Below are 17,390 nucleotides of genomic sequence, written 5' to 3'. Positions count from 1 at the left end.
GATCCGGTTGGATCTATGGGAAGTGAGGTCAATAAACACACCTGCAATTACTGCTTCTCGCCATTGGTACCGCCAAAGAGAACAAAACGGAAATATTCGAGATTGTAACTTTAATTATATGCCAATATTAAATCAATTTGATGCTTTGAAAGCACAACAATTGCATTGCCCGATTTAACGTGACGTCCGATATAAACCACGCCCACTTATGGTCTTCTATCCGAATATGGATAAAGAGACAGATAATTTTTTTGGTTGAACAGAAACAGATAATGACGTCTCTGCACACCCCTATAGACTACATTGCTCATCTAAAATAATGACGATCTCCATTGGTCAAAACCTCTATTAAAGGCTTCGGTTTTTCGAAATAATTTTTAAATTTTTGTGGTTTTTACACCATATTTCCATAGTTGAGGGAATTTACAACATAATAAGCCCTACAAATCTTAACAGGCAGGGTTCCCTTAAAGGCTGGTTTATAGTCTAGTGATGGAGTGTTGCTAGACTGAAATTGCAGAATGTTCATGAACATTCTGTTGTTGCCGGAGACTGAGTGTGGTTATTGTGAAGACAAAATGTATGAACACACTCCAGTGACATTGAAGTGAGAGCTCACACTCAGGGCACAAGGGAGGAAGAAATTCCTCAAAAGAAGAAAGCTAACACAAAGAACATAGTTCAGGGATTTAGCCTAAATGGCCCCCAAAGCCGCCTTCATTAATGGAGTACAACTGTCTAGTTAGAGAAATGTTTGATTTTCAAGGATGTGGAGTATTGCACTTGCTACAGCTGAATGCCACTGAACTTACTTGGTCAGACGCTGTCACAATGCAACAAGTGTTTGCATTACAGGCTAACACATAAGCCAATATCACCTGTGGAAAGAACCTTACCTATATACGGTAATGTAGGCTACAATTTAATAGGCTACTGTCAATAATATAGGAAGGAGAACTCTAACTCTTAACTGTATTAACATTAGTAACATTGGAAGCCATGGTTGCAGCTGCAGCTGCTTCCCGTGTTGGATTGTAGTATCTTGTTTTCAACACAGTATAGCTCAGCATCAACACTATATTGCTATTGTAATATAACATAATGACGAGAACAGGCCATTCAGCCCAACAATGCTCGCCATTTTCCTAACTAAATTAATGCTCTGATTACCTACAGACTAGATAGTATCTAACACTGTATCAAAAAACTCCACAGAGTTTCTGCCTCTACTATGTGACCTGACATGCTATTCCACACATTGACTACTCTCTGTGTGAAAAAATTCTTCCTAATGTCTGTGTGGAATCTACCTTTTGTTAATTTCCATTTATGTCCCATTGTTCTACTAACAGAACTCAACCTGAAGAATCCTTGTAGTTCACTTTGTTGATCTCCTTTATGAATTTAAAAGCGTCAATCAAATCAGCCCTGAGTATCCTTTTACTAAGCTTGAAGAGGTTAAGCATCTTAACCCCTTGGTGCACATGCCAAATCTGGCCAATCCTTGCCAATTTAGGTGGTACCCTATTTAAAGCTTTATAACTCCAGATGTGAGCATCACAGAGACTTGAAAAATGGTTTAAATGAAGCAAGACATTTGTACCATTTACAATACTAACTTAGATTATTTAATTTTCTTCCTAAATTATAAATATAAACTAAAGTGCCACAAATGTGATTGTCTTGGCAAAAAATCAAAAATCAATTTGCTCTTTTTTAGTTTGCAATGAAGTACTGAGAGATTGTGAATATACAGCAGGTTAAAAAATACATGTTTTGGATCAAAAACTCCTTGACCACAAGTGCAAGGGTGGATATGCAGAACTACAAAAGATCTATGAATCAAAATGTAAGAAGTGTACCCAGTGTATCCAAATATATCCAAAATGTCTAAATTATGCATTGTTGTAAATCACAACATAATCATGTATTTCACTACAAATTAACTGTTTGACTGAAGAAACTCACTGTTGCAACATTTTCAAGTGGGATACAAGCTTTCCGTCAATACAGTGGGTTAAAATATCTAGGGGTCCTGAAGCATATCCAAAATCTCTCCAAAAATGAATAAAATTCATTTTGTCCATTATAAAGCATATACATGTGCCCCTTATGAAGGTTTAAGGTGAAATGTTGATGTCAGATTAAAAAAATAATGCAAAAACATTATCATACTGTGGTACAGTACCTAAATGTGTAATCATGAACTCTTGTATGTTTTTCAGTACTCTACAGTATGTGATGTTTTTTTGTATGGTACGAAGCCCCCCTGGGGTCAGCTGAGAAAAAAAGATCTGTACTCTCGGTTTAGAAATCTGTGCACATGGTTTATATACTGTGCTCTTGAATTCATAATCCGTACCCTCAAATTATGAATCCATGCCCAAGGATTTGTAAACTGTTGGGAAACAGACAGTTTTGTGTATTCTGCGTTTGGGAAGTTTCCGCTGGGCCCCAGGGGGGAAGGGGGTGAGCCCCCCTGTTGTATTCAATTTCAATGTGAATGGTACCTGTTTGAATAGGTAGGATGGATTTGAATTTGAATGGTCCAATCGGAAGGAAGCACAGCCTCTATCACCAATCAGAGGCAGTGCTCCCTTTCAACAATATAATTCCACAATATGCAAATACCAGTCTACTGTAAACTGTATAAATCTGATCACCCACCAATACTATTTTGAACTTCCTTGCTGAGTTGTTCCCGTAGCCGGCTGCGTAATAAATCTTCCTGTTTTTACTACAAACTTTTGATCTGCTTCTTCCTGGGCTAACGGTCATTTTACCTGTTTTTGGGAACATCTTGATTCCCCTACAAAACCGTACCCTCAAATTACGAATTCATGCCCACGGATTTGTAAACCGTGCCCTCGAATTACGAATCCATGCCCACGGGTTTGTAAACTGTGCCCTCGAATTAAGAATCCGTGCCCACGGATTTGTAAACTGTCTTCACGGATTTGCAATCCATGCACTCAAATGACTTTTTTTTCAGAGAACAGGGACTTCCATGCATGGAGCATTTCGACGGTGACCGCATCCGCCAAGTAAGTCCAATTTATCTAGATTTAAGGATTAAGCTCATAAGGGAAGAAGAGAAGGGGCTTAACATAGGAGTGTGTTACCGACCGCCCGCTTCAGACAGTAGTGTGAATACAATACTCTTTGAAAATATAAAACAAGCATGCAGAGGAGGTGAGACTATTATCATGGGCAACTTCGATTACCCCAGTATTAATTGGGAATTGGTGACAGGACAAGGAAAAAGGGAGGAGGAATTTTTAGATGTTATAAATGACCTGTTTTTAGCACAGTATGCCAGACAGCCTACAAGAGGGAAATCAATTCTAGATCTGGTGTTATGTAATAACTCTGACAGAATTTGTAGTATAGAGGTAATGGAACCACTTGGGACAAGTGATCATTCCACAATGATGTATTTTGGCAAACTAAGAGGGCCCCATCTAACTCCAGGATTTTAAATTTTAGGCGGGCCAACTTTAAAAAGATGCAATCGGAATTAAGTAAGGTAGACTGGGTGCAACTTCTTGATTGCAGGACTGTGAATGAAAAGTGGGGGAGGTTCAAAAGGGTTATACTCAATGCTCAGTGTAAATTTATTCCAAAGGTGCAGAAAAGTAAGTTGAAAAAGCAGTCTCCACAATGGATTAATAAAGTTATACGGAAGAGTTTGAGGGAAAAGAATAAACTGTTTAAGATATATAAAAATGATAGTACTGAGAGTAATAAGGCTGAATATTGTAATATACGTTCTAAGGTTAAAAAAGAACTAAGGGTAGCCAAAAGGCTCTATGAAAGGCAAATTGCTGATGATGCTAAATGTAATCCTAAACGTTTCTTTCAATACTGCAATAGGAAAAGGAAAGTTAAAGAGGAAGTTAAGGGCATTAAAAAAAATGACGGAGCAGGATATTGCTGATGCCCTAAATGACTACTTTGTGGAGAGTTTTAACAGAGAAGAGGTTACTAATAGGCCGAAAGGCGTATTCAATACTCAAAATGTCTTGGCAGATATTGAGATAGGGGAGATAGGTTCCCAGTTTTATTTAGTATACATATTATATGTAGTGTATTGTGTTTTCGTTTCTGCCATTACTGTGTCTGTAGTTTGCATGCCTCTGTGTCTAGCCCCTCTGTAGTGTGTCTCAGTATAACACCTCTAGTGTCTGCGGCAAGGATGTCACATTCCTATGCTAAATGGCTGCGAGGGTCCCCAGGAAGGGACAAGACCATTTGTCTCCGGCCCGCCACTTAACTCAACCTTTTGATATGTATGACTGCAAACTGTATATCCAGACACCACACAGCGTGATCGGCAGAGATCCTCCAGCGCAGCGCCCGAATGTGCTGGGTCTGTCTCTCCCTTGCGCATTGAATTAAACAACAAATCCTCTGAGGAAACTTTGTCAGCGTGTTCTTCATCGTCCTGCATTTGACTCCACGAATAAGGGCAAAATATCCTAACAGGGGATATAGAAGTATTAGATAAATTACATAAACTAAAGAAAAATAAAGCAGCAGGAACTGATGGCATATACCCAAGGGTACTAAAGGAGTTAAGGGAGATCATTTTTAAACCACTGGCAAGTATTTTTAGACAGTCTTTAGATACTGGAGAAATACCGAATGACTGGAAACAGGGTATTGTAATACCAATATATAAGAAACGGGACCGTACTGATCCAGGAAACTACAGGCCTTATGATATTATATACTTAGATTTCCAAAAGGAATTTGATAAGGTGCCACATGACAAACTCATTATCAAAATGAGGACAGTAGGAATTACAGGAGGCATTTCAGAGTGGGTTCGGAACTGGTTACGGGATAGAACACAAAGGGTAGTAGTAGGAGGGATATTATCTGAGCAGGGTATTGTGGGAAGTAGAGTTCCACAGGGATCGGTGCTGGGTCCACTGCTCTTCCTCATTTACATAAATTACCTTGACACGGACATTGAAAGTACACTGGTTAAATTTGCAGATGATACAAAACTGGGAGGTTTAGCCAACAGTTTGGAATCTACTAAAGTAATCCAAGAAGATTTAAACAAAATCCAGAAGTGGGCAGAAACCTGGCAAATGAAATTCAATATATCTAAATGTAAAGTTCTACATGTAGGGAATAAAAACATAGGGCAGGATTACTTTATGGGTGGTACAAAATTAGAATGTGCACATGTAGAAAAAGACTTGGGAGTAATAGTTAATCAAAGCCTAACAAGGTCTGGTAAATGTACTGTAGCAGTAAAAAAAAAAAGCCAACAGGATGCTGGGATACATATGCAAGAGTATTGAATATAAATCTAAGGAGGTCATACTCACCCTATACAATACCCTTCTCAGACCACACTTAGAGTATTTTGTTGTTCTGGGGACCGTACTACGAGAAATAAATAGAGGCGCTGGAAAAGGTCCAAAGACAGGAAACCAGATTGATTCCAGGTATAAAAGATAAGTGTTATGAGGAAAGGTTTGAGATGCTTGGACTTTTTAAGCTTAGTAAAAGGAGACTTAGGGGTGAATTGATTGAGACTTTTAAATGTATTGAAGGGATTAACAAAGTGAACTACAGGAAATTATTCAAGTTGAGTTCAGTTAGCAGAACGGGGGGCATAAATGGAAACTGGCAAAGGGTAAAATTCACACAGACATTAGGAAATATTTTTTCACACAGAGAGTGGTCAATGTGTGGAATAGCTTGCCTGGACATGTAGTGGAGGCAGAAACACTGGGGGTATTCATAGCCCGGCTTGATACAGTGTTAGAAACTATCTAGCTTTTAGGTAAACCAAGCATTAAGCGCAGTTTAGTGTAGGAATAGACGAGCAGTGTTGGGCTGAATGGCCTGGTCTCGTCATACATTATATTATATTATGAACCTCAAAAGGCAACAAATTTGGGATGCACTTTGAAGGCAAAATTATGTCACAGAGATTTCATGAAACCAACAAGAGAACAGTGTTTGCCGTTACAGCTGACAGCTTTAACTTTCCATCGGGCAGACTCTATGCAAATAAATACTGATTATGTCATTGTAGCCACAATTGTTCTGATTCTGTATTTATTTATTTAAGGGAAATTTTAAATTTGTTTTACAATCAGCTAACTACATAACGAGCCACTAGTTCAGCTACCTTTTTTGTTTTAACCAGATTGTCATGATTTCAGTTGTTCGCTGTATGTAAGCCATGTTAACACAAGCTATGTTGTTCTATTGGGAAGTTATGTGATTATTAGCAAGTTAGCTGGCCAGTTCAGAGGAAACTGACTGAGGCTTAAAAACATTAAATACATTATTCCAGTGCATTAAATAAATTAAAATGTACTTTTAGATGACTACAAAAAATGATATTCACACTGTATATTCACATTTCCACCGCTTCGCTGGTTTGAGCTACCATTAATTTAACGGAAGTGAGAAGTCTGAGGAAATCGCAAAGACCTATGGGATAACCTTCCAACTGAAGGATGCATCAGACGTTGCCTTCAAATTTAACCAAAATAAGGTACCTTAGAATGATGGCTTTGGTTTGGGGCATGCCAATGAAGGACAAGTATGAAAAATAGTGAAAATGCTGCCTTCAAATGCTACCTTCTAAGGCGTTAAAAAACTGTATTGACAATCAATGACTCTGACCATATTTCCCCAGTGCTCTCATGTAGCAAATGGAGATCTTCCCTACAAGAATGGACATTGGATCTACTGATTGTGCCTTCCTAATTTTGAAAACTCACTACTGAAGCAGGGCGGCACGGTAGTGCAGCCTCACAGCAAGAAGGTTGTGGGTTTGAATCTCGACTTGGGGCCTTGCTGTGTGGAGTTTGCATGTTCTCCCCGTGTCCGTGTGGGTTTCCTCCGGGTACTCCGGTTTCCTCCACCAGTCCAAAGACAGGTAAGCTAGACTCTAAAGCCGCGTTTCCACCGCAGGAACTTTACCCCGGAACTAGGAACCTTTTGAGGAACTCAGTGCGTTTCCACCGCAGGAACTAGGGTCTAAATTTAGTACCGGGGGCTTTATTTTACCCCCCAAAAAGTTCCTGCTCGGGGGGTAGTACTTTCCGAAAGTACAGGAACCTTTTGGGTGGAGCTTGCAGCGCTGAACATTTCTGATTGGTCGAGTACTCACAGCATTTTTTTGTGTTTGTTTTCAGCCGCCATGTTTAAAAATATGCAGCCGCAAACCAATTTATTTTCATAATAACTTCAAATCAAACTTGTATGTTATGCGGCGCAGTAGCCTAGTTTCGGTTATAGCCTGCCAACGTCTTGGAATTATAACGTGTGCTCTTCTGTTCTTTTCTTGCTTTAGTATTCGTTTTATAATTTTTTTTTATAAAAAGCATTCGTGCTGGGACATCATATTACGTACCAAAACATTCAAACGGATTAATTCGGTTGCTGAATATTTTCTTCCTGATTTTCTTTGTTAGCCCGTTGTAATTGACTCAAAACGTTTGATACAGTTATGTGAGGTATGCGGTAGTTCTGCGTAATTAACATTGGTGATACAGTAAAAGCAAACTGGAAATCACATTCCGCACTTTTTGTCAGGGTAAAATAACAGGTTAATTCTAGTAATCGTCCCTTTAGCTTTTTCAGACTGCCGTAATTTTTCTCCATTTTACTGCCATTCTTCAATTCCACAAAAAGACCAGGAAGACTATGGACTAATTTATGGTGCATGGTTCGCATCTGGAGGGCACACTTCGCTGCTCGGCTAGCAGTAACTTCGAAGGAAAGCAAACGGTGGCTGTATCACTACTAAATTTAAATTTTCACGCAAGTCCGAGTTTTCGTTCTTGTCATTTTGCGATTTGCGATATGGAATTGATGATGAGAAAGTAATCAAACAGCAAATTGTTTACAACGTGTGCATGTTTTCTGCTGTTGTTGCCAGTTATACATATAAATGTGAATGCATTCGGTCGCTTCGGATGTCAAGACATGAAAGCGAATGTTCGCATAAAAACATAATGAATGTGTTTGAGAGGATATATAAAACAGTTACAATCTGACTATTGGCCTGTTATATCCTATTTGTTGCATAACAACAGTCCAAGTTCAACTACCAACGACAGTTTTGCTTGACAACGGTAAAATAAGCACAAACGGCTGCAGAAGAATATTTCAATTCCAGGTGATTAAATCGATAAAAAAAAAAAAAAAAAAATACAAAAGTAACCATATATAATCATTGTTGGTAACCCGTTGTATATAAGTGGAATAAACCCCTCTGGGCTGTCCCGGTTATTAGAAAATAATGTAGGCTACTTCGGTGGTAGTATGGGGTTACAGAAGAAATCATAGGACAGATGGACCGACGACAACGTCGTTTTTTCATACGTCAGTGGGCTAATTTGCCTAATCTTCGCGGGACTTTAGACCGCGGTGGAAAAGCAGACAACCATGGGCTGAAGGACCCTTTTAGTTCCTTGAAAAGTAGTTCCTGGGACTAAAAGTTCCGGGTAATTTTGGTGGAAACGCGGCTTAAATTGCCCATAGGTATGAATGTGTGAGTGAATGGTGTGTATGCCCTGCAGTAGATTGGCAGCCTGTCCAGGGTGCATTCGTGCCTCTCGCCCAATGCACGCTGGGATAGGCTCCAGCACCCCCCGCATCCCTGGTCAGGATAAGCGGGTATAGATAATGGATGGACTGTTGAAGCAATAGTAAGTGTTAATTAGTGAAACACAACATTAGAAACACTTGGAAAATGAGATGATATCCATACTCCTATGGTGAAAATTTTGTGCTACCAGACTTAATTTGAATTTAGTAAATCAGAATTTGTATTTCATAATTTCAGTTGGTATGGAAGGTTTTAAAACAGAATGCCATTGTTTGAGTCTGAATTTCAAAAACCTGGATCCCGTTGAAATTAGTTTTTTTTTCTGTATTTAGTTTCAGTTCAGTTAAAAGCTGAATTTTAAACTTGCAAGCCTTTTTCAACCTTTCAGCTCTCAAAAAGCCATGATTTAAAATTTGACTCTAAAAAACCTTTCACCCCCAAAAGCTTTCATTTTGTGAACATCTCTAGCCCGCAGGAATGGACAATGAGAAGAAAGTGACAAGCTCCAGTAGACTGTTGATTTCTGTGAAAGCTTTTGGAGAGTTAAAAGATTCAAATCACATAATTCAATTTTAAAACATTACATACAAATTCAAATTATGAAATTTGTGACAAACAAAATTTACATTACATGGGAAAAGTTAATGTAAGGAAAATTTATATAAAGAGAATATATATTAAGAAATATATATAGAAAAGCATAAAAATAATATGTGGATTTTAATTTCCTTACCTTGTTTAAAATGAACATACGAACAAAGTAAAACAGAACAGCAGACATCATTCCAGAGAGAAGAGGAGAAAGGAACCATGATGTCACTGTGGAAGGAAGAAAATGCAAAGAAAAGTCTGATTCTTTAATCAATTTACAAGACAAATCCACAGGTTTCATTTTAGTTCTTTTTGCCTGTACATGTAAACATTTTGTGCAAACTACATGACACTGAGGGCTCTATTTTGGAGACACAAAGGCAGTCAGCAGACACTGGAGATACACTCCCACAGATTTTTAAAAAGTGGCCTGTTGGAATCTGTTTTGTTATTTTAAAACACTAAGTGCAAGATTTAACCCCTTAGCGCACATGCCAAATCTGGCCAATCCTTGCCCATTTAGGGGGTACCCTATTTAAAGCTTTACAACTCCAGATGTGAGCACCGCGGAGACTTGAAAAATGGCGTGAGTGAAGCAAGACATCCGTGCGTACCATTTACAAAACTAACTTAGATTATTTCTTCCAAAATTACGAATATAAACTAAAGTGCCACAAATGCAATTGGCTAGGCAAAAAATCTAAAATTAATTTGCTCTTTTTTAGTTTGCGATGAAATACTGAGAGATTGCATATATACAGTAGGTTAAACTATACATGTCCTGGATCAAAAACCTCTTGACCACAAGTAGAAATAAAAATCTAAGGGTGGATATGTAGAACTACTAAAGATCTATGAAGCAAAAACTAAGCAGTGTACCCAATGTCTCCAAATCTACCCAAAATGTCTAAATTATCCATTGCTGTAAATCACAACATATTCCCGTATTTAACTACAAATCAACTGTTTTGACTCAAGAAACTCACTGTTGCATCATTTTCAAGTGGGAATTACAAGCTTTCCGTCAGTACAGTGGTCTAAAATAGCTACGGGTCCAGAAACATATCTAAAATCTCTAAAATGAATAAAATGCTTTTTGTCATTATAAAGCATATAAATGAGCCCCTTATGAAGGTTTAAGATGAAACATTGATATCTGATTAAAAAATAATTTCACAGAATGCGGTACAGTACCTAAATGTGTAATTATTAATTCTTGTATTTCTATACTCTGTACACTCCTGGGCAAAAAAATGGGCCAAGCCCAAAATGGCAAAATATAAAGCAAAATTATAAAATTTAATGGTCTTAACAACAAATCATTGTTCAGAAAATTAGCAAGAATACATTTTTTAATAATTTAAAATTAAACAAATGCACTGAGACCTACTGTGCCACCATTTGATCGTTTACTTTTGCTGCAGTGAACTGTTTGGGGAAAAGCTAGAAACAAAATTCACTTATACGGTAGACAAATTAACATAATGTCAAATAAAAGAGTCATGTTTTGTATTTGGTAGCATATCATTTGCATGCCATGACTTCCTGATGTCTGTGACCCATCAACATCATCAGAGTCTGGATATCTTATTTTCAGGTTGTCCTACAAGCAATACAAAAACTCTTTGCATTTTAATGGATCTCTATGGGAATTGGGGGGTGGGACTAGATAGTAAATTATGCTTATACAGTATGGAACACATTTGTTGGCTAAATGGCTTTAAGTCATCAAGGATCCAAGGTAACAAATGAGCCTCAAACTACCGTGCTGCTGCCAGATATGCAGTAGATACTACAAGCATTGTTTCTCCTGAATATTTTTTCCATATAGTTCCACAGGAAAATTAATCAGGAGAAACGATGCTTGCTAAGGCTATCAAAAGTGCCTTGAAATTGAGTTTGAATATTAGATTTTGTAATTAGTTAACGTTCAAATATATTCGAATATCATTTGCTTATAATTCACAAAAATAAGCTGCTTATTGTCGGGCGCAATATGCACGTGACGTTCCCTTTAAACTGGCCTGCGCATTATTTTCCACAAGTGGGCAGTAGAATAGAGGACATCGGTAAACTTGCTAGGTTACTACATCTGGGGCCTCATTTATAAAACGTATTTTAGATCAACTGTGTGGCGCGTACATAGAAAATCACGTCAAAGTAGTGATTTATAAAATTTCAACATGACTCGGTGGGAACGGTTGTGGCTCTACGTCAGGTCTTCACTTGACGTATGCACGCAAGTTCATTTTATAAATTAACCCCCTGCAGTTTCTATAGCCTAATGCGCAAATGAATAAACCACTTTCTCGTGGATGTAATTTGCCACAACACGGCATTTATTAATCGCAATAATAGGGACATGATTGTTTATAGGAAATCCCTGTTTATTTCTTTACACAAAGACTATTCAAACGGATACACCAGACTTGCACTGCAAAGCTTGCACGTAACTCTTTTCTTGTCCTTGACCTCGCCATTTATGGCCAAGAAGCCGAAAAATTCCCAAACAGGGCTTCTACGACCAGCTAATGGGACCAAGTCCTCCGATGCTGCTCTGCGGCCCTTTTCACCGTTAGTTTTCAATATTTTTGATGTGACAGAGGAAGTAACGTTAGCACAGGAAATGAACTTTGCGTGCATGAACATGATTCGCCACATGAAATTAAAGCCTGTATATTTATGTTAATTACAAAACGCGGAATCAAAGACGCTGGATCCAAAACTAATATTCGAATGCTCAAATTTAGGTTCGAACTTAAAAAAAAAACTATTTTCAAATAGTTTTCGAACTTCGAATATTTTTTGACAGCCCTAATGCTTGCCCAGGAGTGTAATCTTGTATGTTTCCTTGTATGGGGATGGGATGACATGAAAACAATTTTTAACCATCCACCACATTTTGGCAATATTCCATCCTTCCTTATGCCATCACTGTTGCATGTGTCACAAAAACTACTACCAACGAACGCTTACATTACAGTGTGAAATATCCTCATTATAAAATACCACTAACCTATTTAAAGACACTCAATTTCAAATATAACGTGAATAACCAAAATATTTTTAGCAGTAATACTTACTTAGCAATGATGAAATTTTATCTGTGTTCAGTAGATAGAGACAGAGATAGTAAATCTATCCGCTTCTGTTCTACTCCAGAAAACAATGTCAGATAGGTCTATCAGCAAACATATGCCTTAGCTATGCCCAGAAGTCCTCAATAATAATAGTATCTTCCAAGAAATTACGAAAAATCGTTGACAACGTTTTGTCAGGTGCAGCGTCTGCTACCACAGAGTGAATGCGTAAGTGAATGCGATGATAATAAAACCTTCGCTTACGCTTACCTATAAAATGCTATTCCAAAAGCAAAATTAGATATGTTATACCTCGTTAGAAAGCTTATACTCTCACCTACTGAATAAATGAATTGTCAATGAAGCCAGACTGTACTAAAAAAGGCGACAACGCCGTGAACAACACGTGTGGTATTACGCACAGCTGTTTTGGATGGTACCCAGCCGTCACAAATGCGCGTATATTTCACAAACGGATTGTCCAAGACAATATATGACCACTCAGTCTCAAAAGGGACATCTCTACACGTACAACCAATGGTAAGGTTGTATCTCATAAAAAAACATGTACATTCTTGTGTGTTCTTACCAAGTTGTTTCATGCAGGCTATAAACGTGGACAACCCGGTGAAAAATATTACTTCATTACCAAGGTTGGAATTGAAATTAAACAAAGGAATATCGGCTACCAGTCACAAAAGTGAAACAAAATGGTTGTCACATTGAGAATGGTTGCTCACGCTCACCCTCCTGTCCACTAATATTTATCGACACAAATCCCAATTAGTATGATTGTATGAAAATAATTGTTAAATTTATGCAAGATAGACATAACATGTTAGGCCTACAAATCTACTACTGTACATATCATCATTCTTAAGTTTCAAAAATGTTGAATTAAAAACATCATCTGGTTAAAAACGTCTCATATCCTTTTTTCTTGAAAGACAGACTTCTGTGTTATGGTTAATATGCTGATTATGATCTGATTATAAGCCTATGCATATAATAGGTTAACAACCACCGTACAACTCAGTCATGTTGATCGTTTGTTTTCGTGAACGGCCGAATAGTGCGTCGCTTTAAATGTTGCTGCTGCAACGAATTGTGGGATGGCATTATCTCCTTTCCTTTCGTAAAGGATGGTCCAGTGTACCCTATGCTGAAGGAGATAAGAAAGGAAGCATTGAAGCACCTTTCCTTAGCATTTAGAGAATTTGACCAGCACTTATCGTGGCTGCCACTTAAATACTTCATTTAACTCAGTTAGGAACCTTCCTAAGCAAAAAAGACTATTCAGATACAGCCAGAGAATCAATGCTACCATTCTCCTCTTCTGACAGGTCACCCACTGCACGTGTAGCGTAAGCGGCGCAAAGCAGCACTGGTTCCGTTTGTGTCGCGCAAAGGCTTGGTGAAAGCTCTATATTCCTAGTAGCTCTTGCAGTCTGCAGTGGGATTACATAGTGTATTTCATGTTTGTTCATGACTGTTGATTATGGGTAAGTGAATACTTGGTGAGAGACCTTTTTCAGTTTGTTAATTTGGTAATATTTTGTAAATACGTGAGAAAGTTTGTGCTGAAGCTACCGAAACCAGATGAACCTGGATAGGGAAAAAGATTGCTTACTTCAAATCAAAAATATGTACGCTTTAACGCTTTAAAGAATTCCCATAAGCTTAAATCGCATCATAGCCTACATTATAATCAACCTCAAACTGTATTAATTTATTTGCTTGGTTAACAAGCGTGCCAATTTTATGAAGAAGAAATAATGATCATAATTATAATAATAATAATCCGTAATCAACCATTGGGAATTCCCGTGTTGTCTTGTTATTCACGTCAAAACATTTAAATGATCAGATTTAGTAAAATCAGCTAATCATCAAGATAGCATAACAGTTTAAACTTGAAGGGATATGAACACCACAACGCCATGAACACCGGAAGCTTTGAAATACAAGTGCAATTTAATTCAACCTTTATTTAAGATTCTCGGTGACAATTGAGGGTAGGAACCCTCTTTCTCAATGCGCCGAGATTACAAGAGGCATAAGAAATAAAAGAAATAAAAGAGCATAAAAGAGATAATAACAACCATCAATTAAAACAGTTCCAATTAAAATTGATCAAATCTGAGAGCAGGGATCTAAAATTGCCCAGTGATACAGTGGAATTCAATTTAAGTCTTTTTTGCAGTTCATTCCAGGTGTGAGGGGCACAGAATTTAAAAGCAATGTTTCCTAGTTCCAAGTTAGTTTGAGGAACGTGGAGTGTTAGCCAGTCCTGAGAGCGAGTGTTGTGATTTCCATTTTTCCAGTCTAGGAGTGATGACAAATAAAGGGGTAGATTACACAGAAGGGCTTTATAAATAAATAGTCTGGACGAACGCATGTACTTTCTGGGGCAAAAGGGCGGAGCCTCTGCCGCTGGGAGCCTAGGAAGTGGCAGCTTCCCTATTGGTTAATCTAACTGTCTGTCTCAGTGTGCTGGGACCCCCCCCCCCCCCCCCCCCCCCCCCCCCCCCCCCCGACATTCTTTCTGTTCCGTGTGTGCTGCAATCTAAAGCCGCGTTTCCACCAAAAGTACCCGGAACTTTTAGTCCCAGGAACTACTTTTCAAGGAACTAAAAGGTTCCTTCAGCCCATGGTTGTCTGCGTTTCCACCGCGGTCTAAAGTCCCGCGAAGATTAGGCAAATTAGCCCACTGACGTATGAAAAAGCGACGTTGTCGTCGGTCCATCTGTCCTATGATTTCTTCTGTAACCCCATACTACCACCGAAGTAGCCTACATTATTTTCTAATAACCGGGACAGCCTGGAGGAGTTTATTCCACTTATATACAACGGGCTACCAACAATGACTGCATATGGTTACTTTTGTATTTATTGATTTTTATCGATTTAATCACCTGGAATTTAAATATTCTTCTGCAGCCGTTTGGGCATATTTTACCGTTGTCAAGCAAAACTGTCGTTGGTAGTTGAACTTGGACTGTTGTTATGCAACAAATAGGATATAACAGGCCAATAGTCAGATTGTAACTGTTTTATATATCCTCTCAAACACATTCATTATGTTTTTATGCGAACATTCACTTTCATGTCTTGACATCCGAGGCGACAGAATGCATTCACATTTCCAATATAACTGGCAACAACAGCAGAAAACATGCACACGTTGTAAACAATTTGCTGTTTGATTACTTTCTCATCGTCAATTCCATATAGGCTAATCGCAAAATGACAAGAATAGAACGAAAACTCTGACTTGCGTGAAAAAGTCTGAAAAAGCTAAAGGGACGATTACTAGAATTACCTTTTATTTTACCCTGACAAAAAGTGCAGAAGGTGATTTCCAGTTTGCTTTTACTGTATCACCAATGTGAATTACGCAGAACTACCGCATATCTCACATAACTGTATCAAACGTTTTGAGTCAATTACAACGGGCTAACAAAGAAAATCCGGAAGAAAATATTCAGCAACCGAATTAATCCGTTTGAATGTTTTGGTACGTAATGTGCTGTCCCAGCACGAATGCTTAGCATTTTATAAAACGAATACTAAAGCAAGAAAAGAACAGAAGAGCACACGTTATAATTCCAAGACATTGGCAGGCTATAACCAAAACTAGGCTACTGCGCCGCATAACATACAAGTTTGATTTGAAGTTATTATGAAAATAAATCGGTTTGCGCCTGCATATTTTTAAACATGGCGGGTGAAATAAAACAAATAACACTGCAAGTAGTCGACCAATCAGAAATTTTCAGCGCTTGCGCCCCACCCCAAAGGTTCCGCTACTTTTGGAAAGTACTACCCCCCGAGCAGGAACTTTTTTTGGGGTAAAATAAAGCCCCCGGAACTAAATCTAGACCCTAGTTCCTGCGGTGGAAACGCACTGAGTTCCTCAAAAGGTTCCTAGTTCCGGGGTAAAGTTCCTGCGGTGGAAACGCGCCTTAAGTCCTGACTGAAACACACCAGCGAAACAGACAAAGCTATCGAGCTACCCCAAATTATCTGCTAAAACAGAATTTTGGACAAATTCGAAGAAGATTTTAATTCTGTTATATCACAGACTTGCCAAATACATAGCCTGACTTCGTTGAAGGACCTTCAATGTATGTTTGGATTCGCTATTATTGAGCAGAGATGTACTCGCTTGCTTGCCTACAGGATTTGGCAAAAGTTTAATTTTTCAAGCGTGGCCTACGGTATGCAGACTGCTATCAAATAAATACCCAGAAAAATGGCCAGAAGAAGCAATGGTTTTGATTGTTTGCCCGTTACAATCAATACAATCATTTTTGCCAAATAGTGGTGAACTGATGCAGGTCTGTGGAAAAGTTTGCCTCCGGTAATGTTTTCCGGTGCACGTTTCAGATCATGCCTGGCCAAAACACTCTGATTGGTTGGGAAAATACAACTATCCCGGGAAGGTTGCCTCCTTCGTTTATGCCTAGAACGTCAAGGCATCGGCCAGGCTCTGTTGAACGAAGTGAAAAAAGAGACTGGCTTGCGAGGCTAAATAAATAGAAACCAATGCTGATCTCTCCTTGTGTAAAGAGAGGCCCAGCAAACTTTTTCATATAAAATATAGTGATGTGTACCATAGTTGTCGCCAGTAATAAATCTTAGAGCTGTATGATAAACAGCATCTAGAGGCTTAAGGGTGGCAGCAGCGTGTCTGTAAATTATATCACCATAAATTGACCCGACTATCCTCTTTCTGGTGAACATGGGAAAGCAGGCTTTGTTTCTAAATAGGTAGCCAATTTTCATCCTTAGATTTTTAACTAGGCTGTCAATGTGCGCTTTAAAAGTGAGTTTTTCATCAACCCAGATACCTAAATATTTATAGTGGGGGACTCTCTCAATAAGAGAGTGAATCTGGAGGTTGTCAAAGTCCATTTTTCTGGCTCTGGAAGACATCAAACATTTAGTCTTATTGACATTTAATACAAGTGTATTTTTCAGAGCATCGAATGCAAGTTGCAGATTATTGACAGCCAATTTTAAGGAGTGTGAACAATAATAAATAATAGTATCATCTGCATAAAGGTGAACCTTGCAGTCTTTTAAAGGCTTGGCAATGTTGTTAATATAAATGGAGAATAAGATTG

The 17,390-nt window shown here is 38.4% G+C and overlaps 1 protein-coding gene across 1 annotated transcript in view; it reads right to left on the bottom strand.

Annotated features, from left to right (window-relative positions):
- Nucleotides 1-17,390, bottom strand: part of LOC118206733 (sodium-dependent phosphate transporter 1-B-like) — a 320,116-nt gene that overhangs the window by 245,122 nt on the left and 57,604 nt on the right. Inside the window, exon 4 of the mRNA XM_035379759.1 lies at nucleotides 9,324-9,409. Coding sequence (XP_035235650.1) covers nucleotides 9,324-9,409 — 86 coding nt within the window. The remainder of the gene's footprint in view (nucleotides 1-9,323; nucleotides 9,410-17,390) is intronic.

The sequence above is a fragment of the Anguilla anguilla genome, chromosome 10 (genome assembly GCF_013347855.1).
Source record: "Anguilla anguilla isolate fAngAng1 chromosome 10, fAngAng1.pri, whole genome shotgun sequence".
Lineage (NCBI taxonomy): Eukaryota > Metazoa > Chordata > Actinopteri > Anguilliformes > Anguillidae > Anguilla > Anguilla anguilla.
The sequence above is the reverse complement of the archived record's forward strand: the minus strand, read 5'-3'. Positions and strand labels throughout refer to the sequence as shown.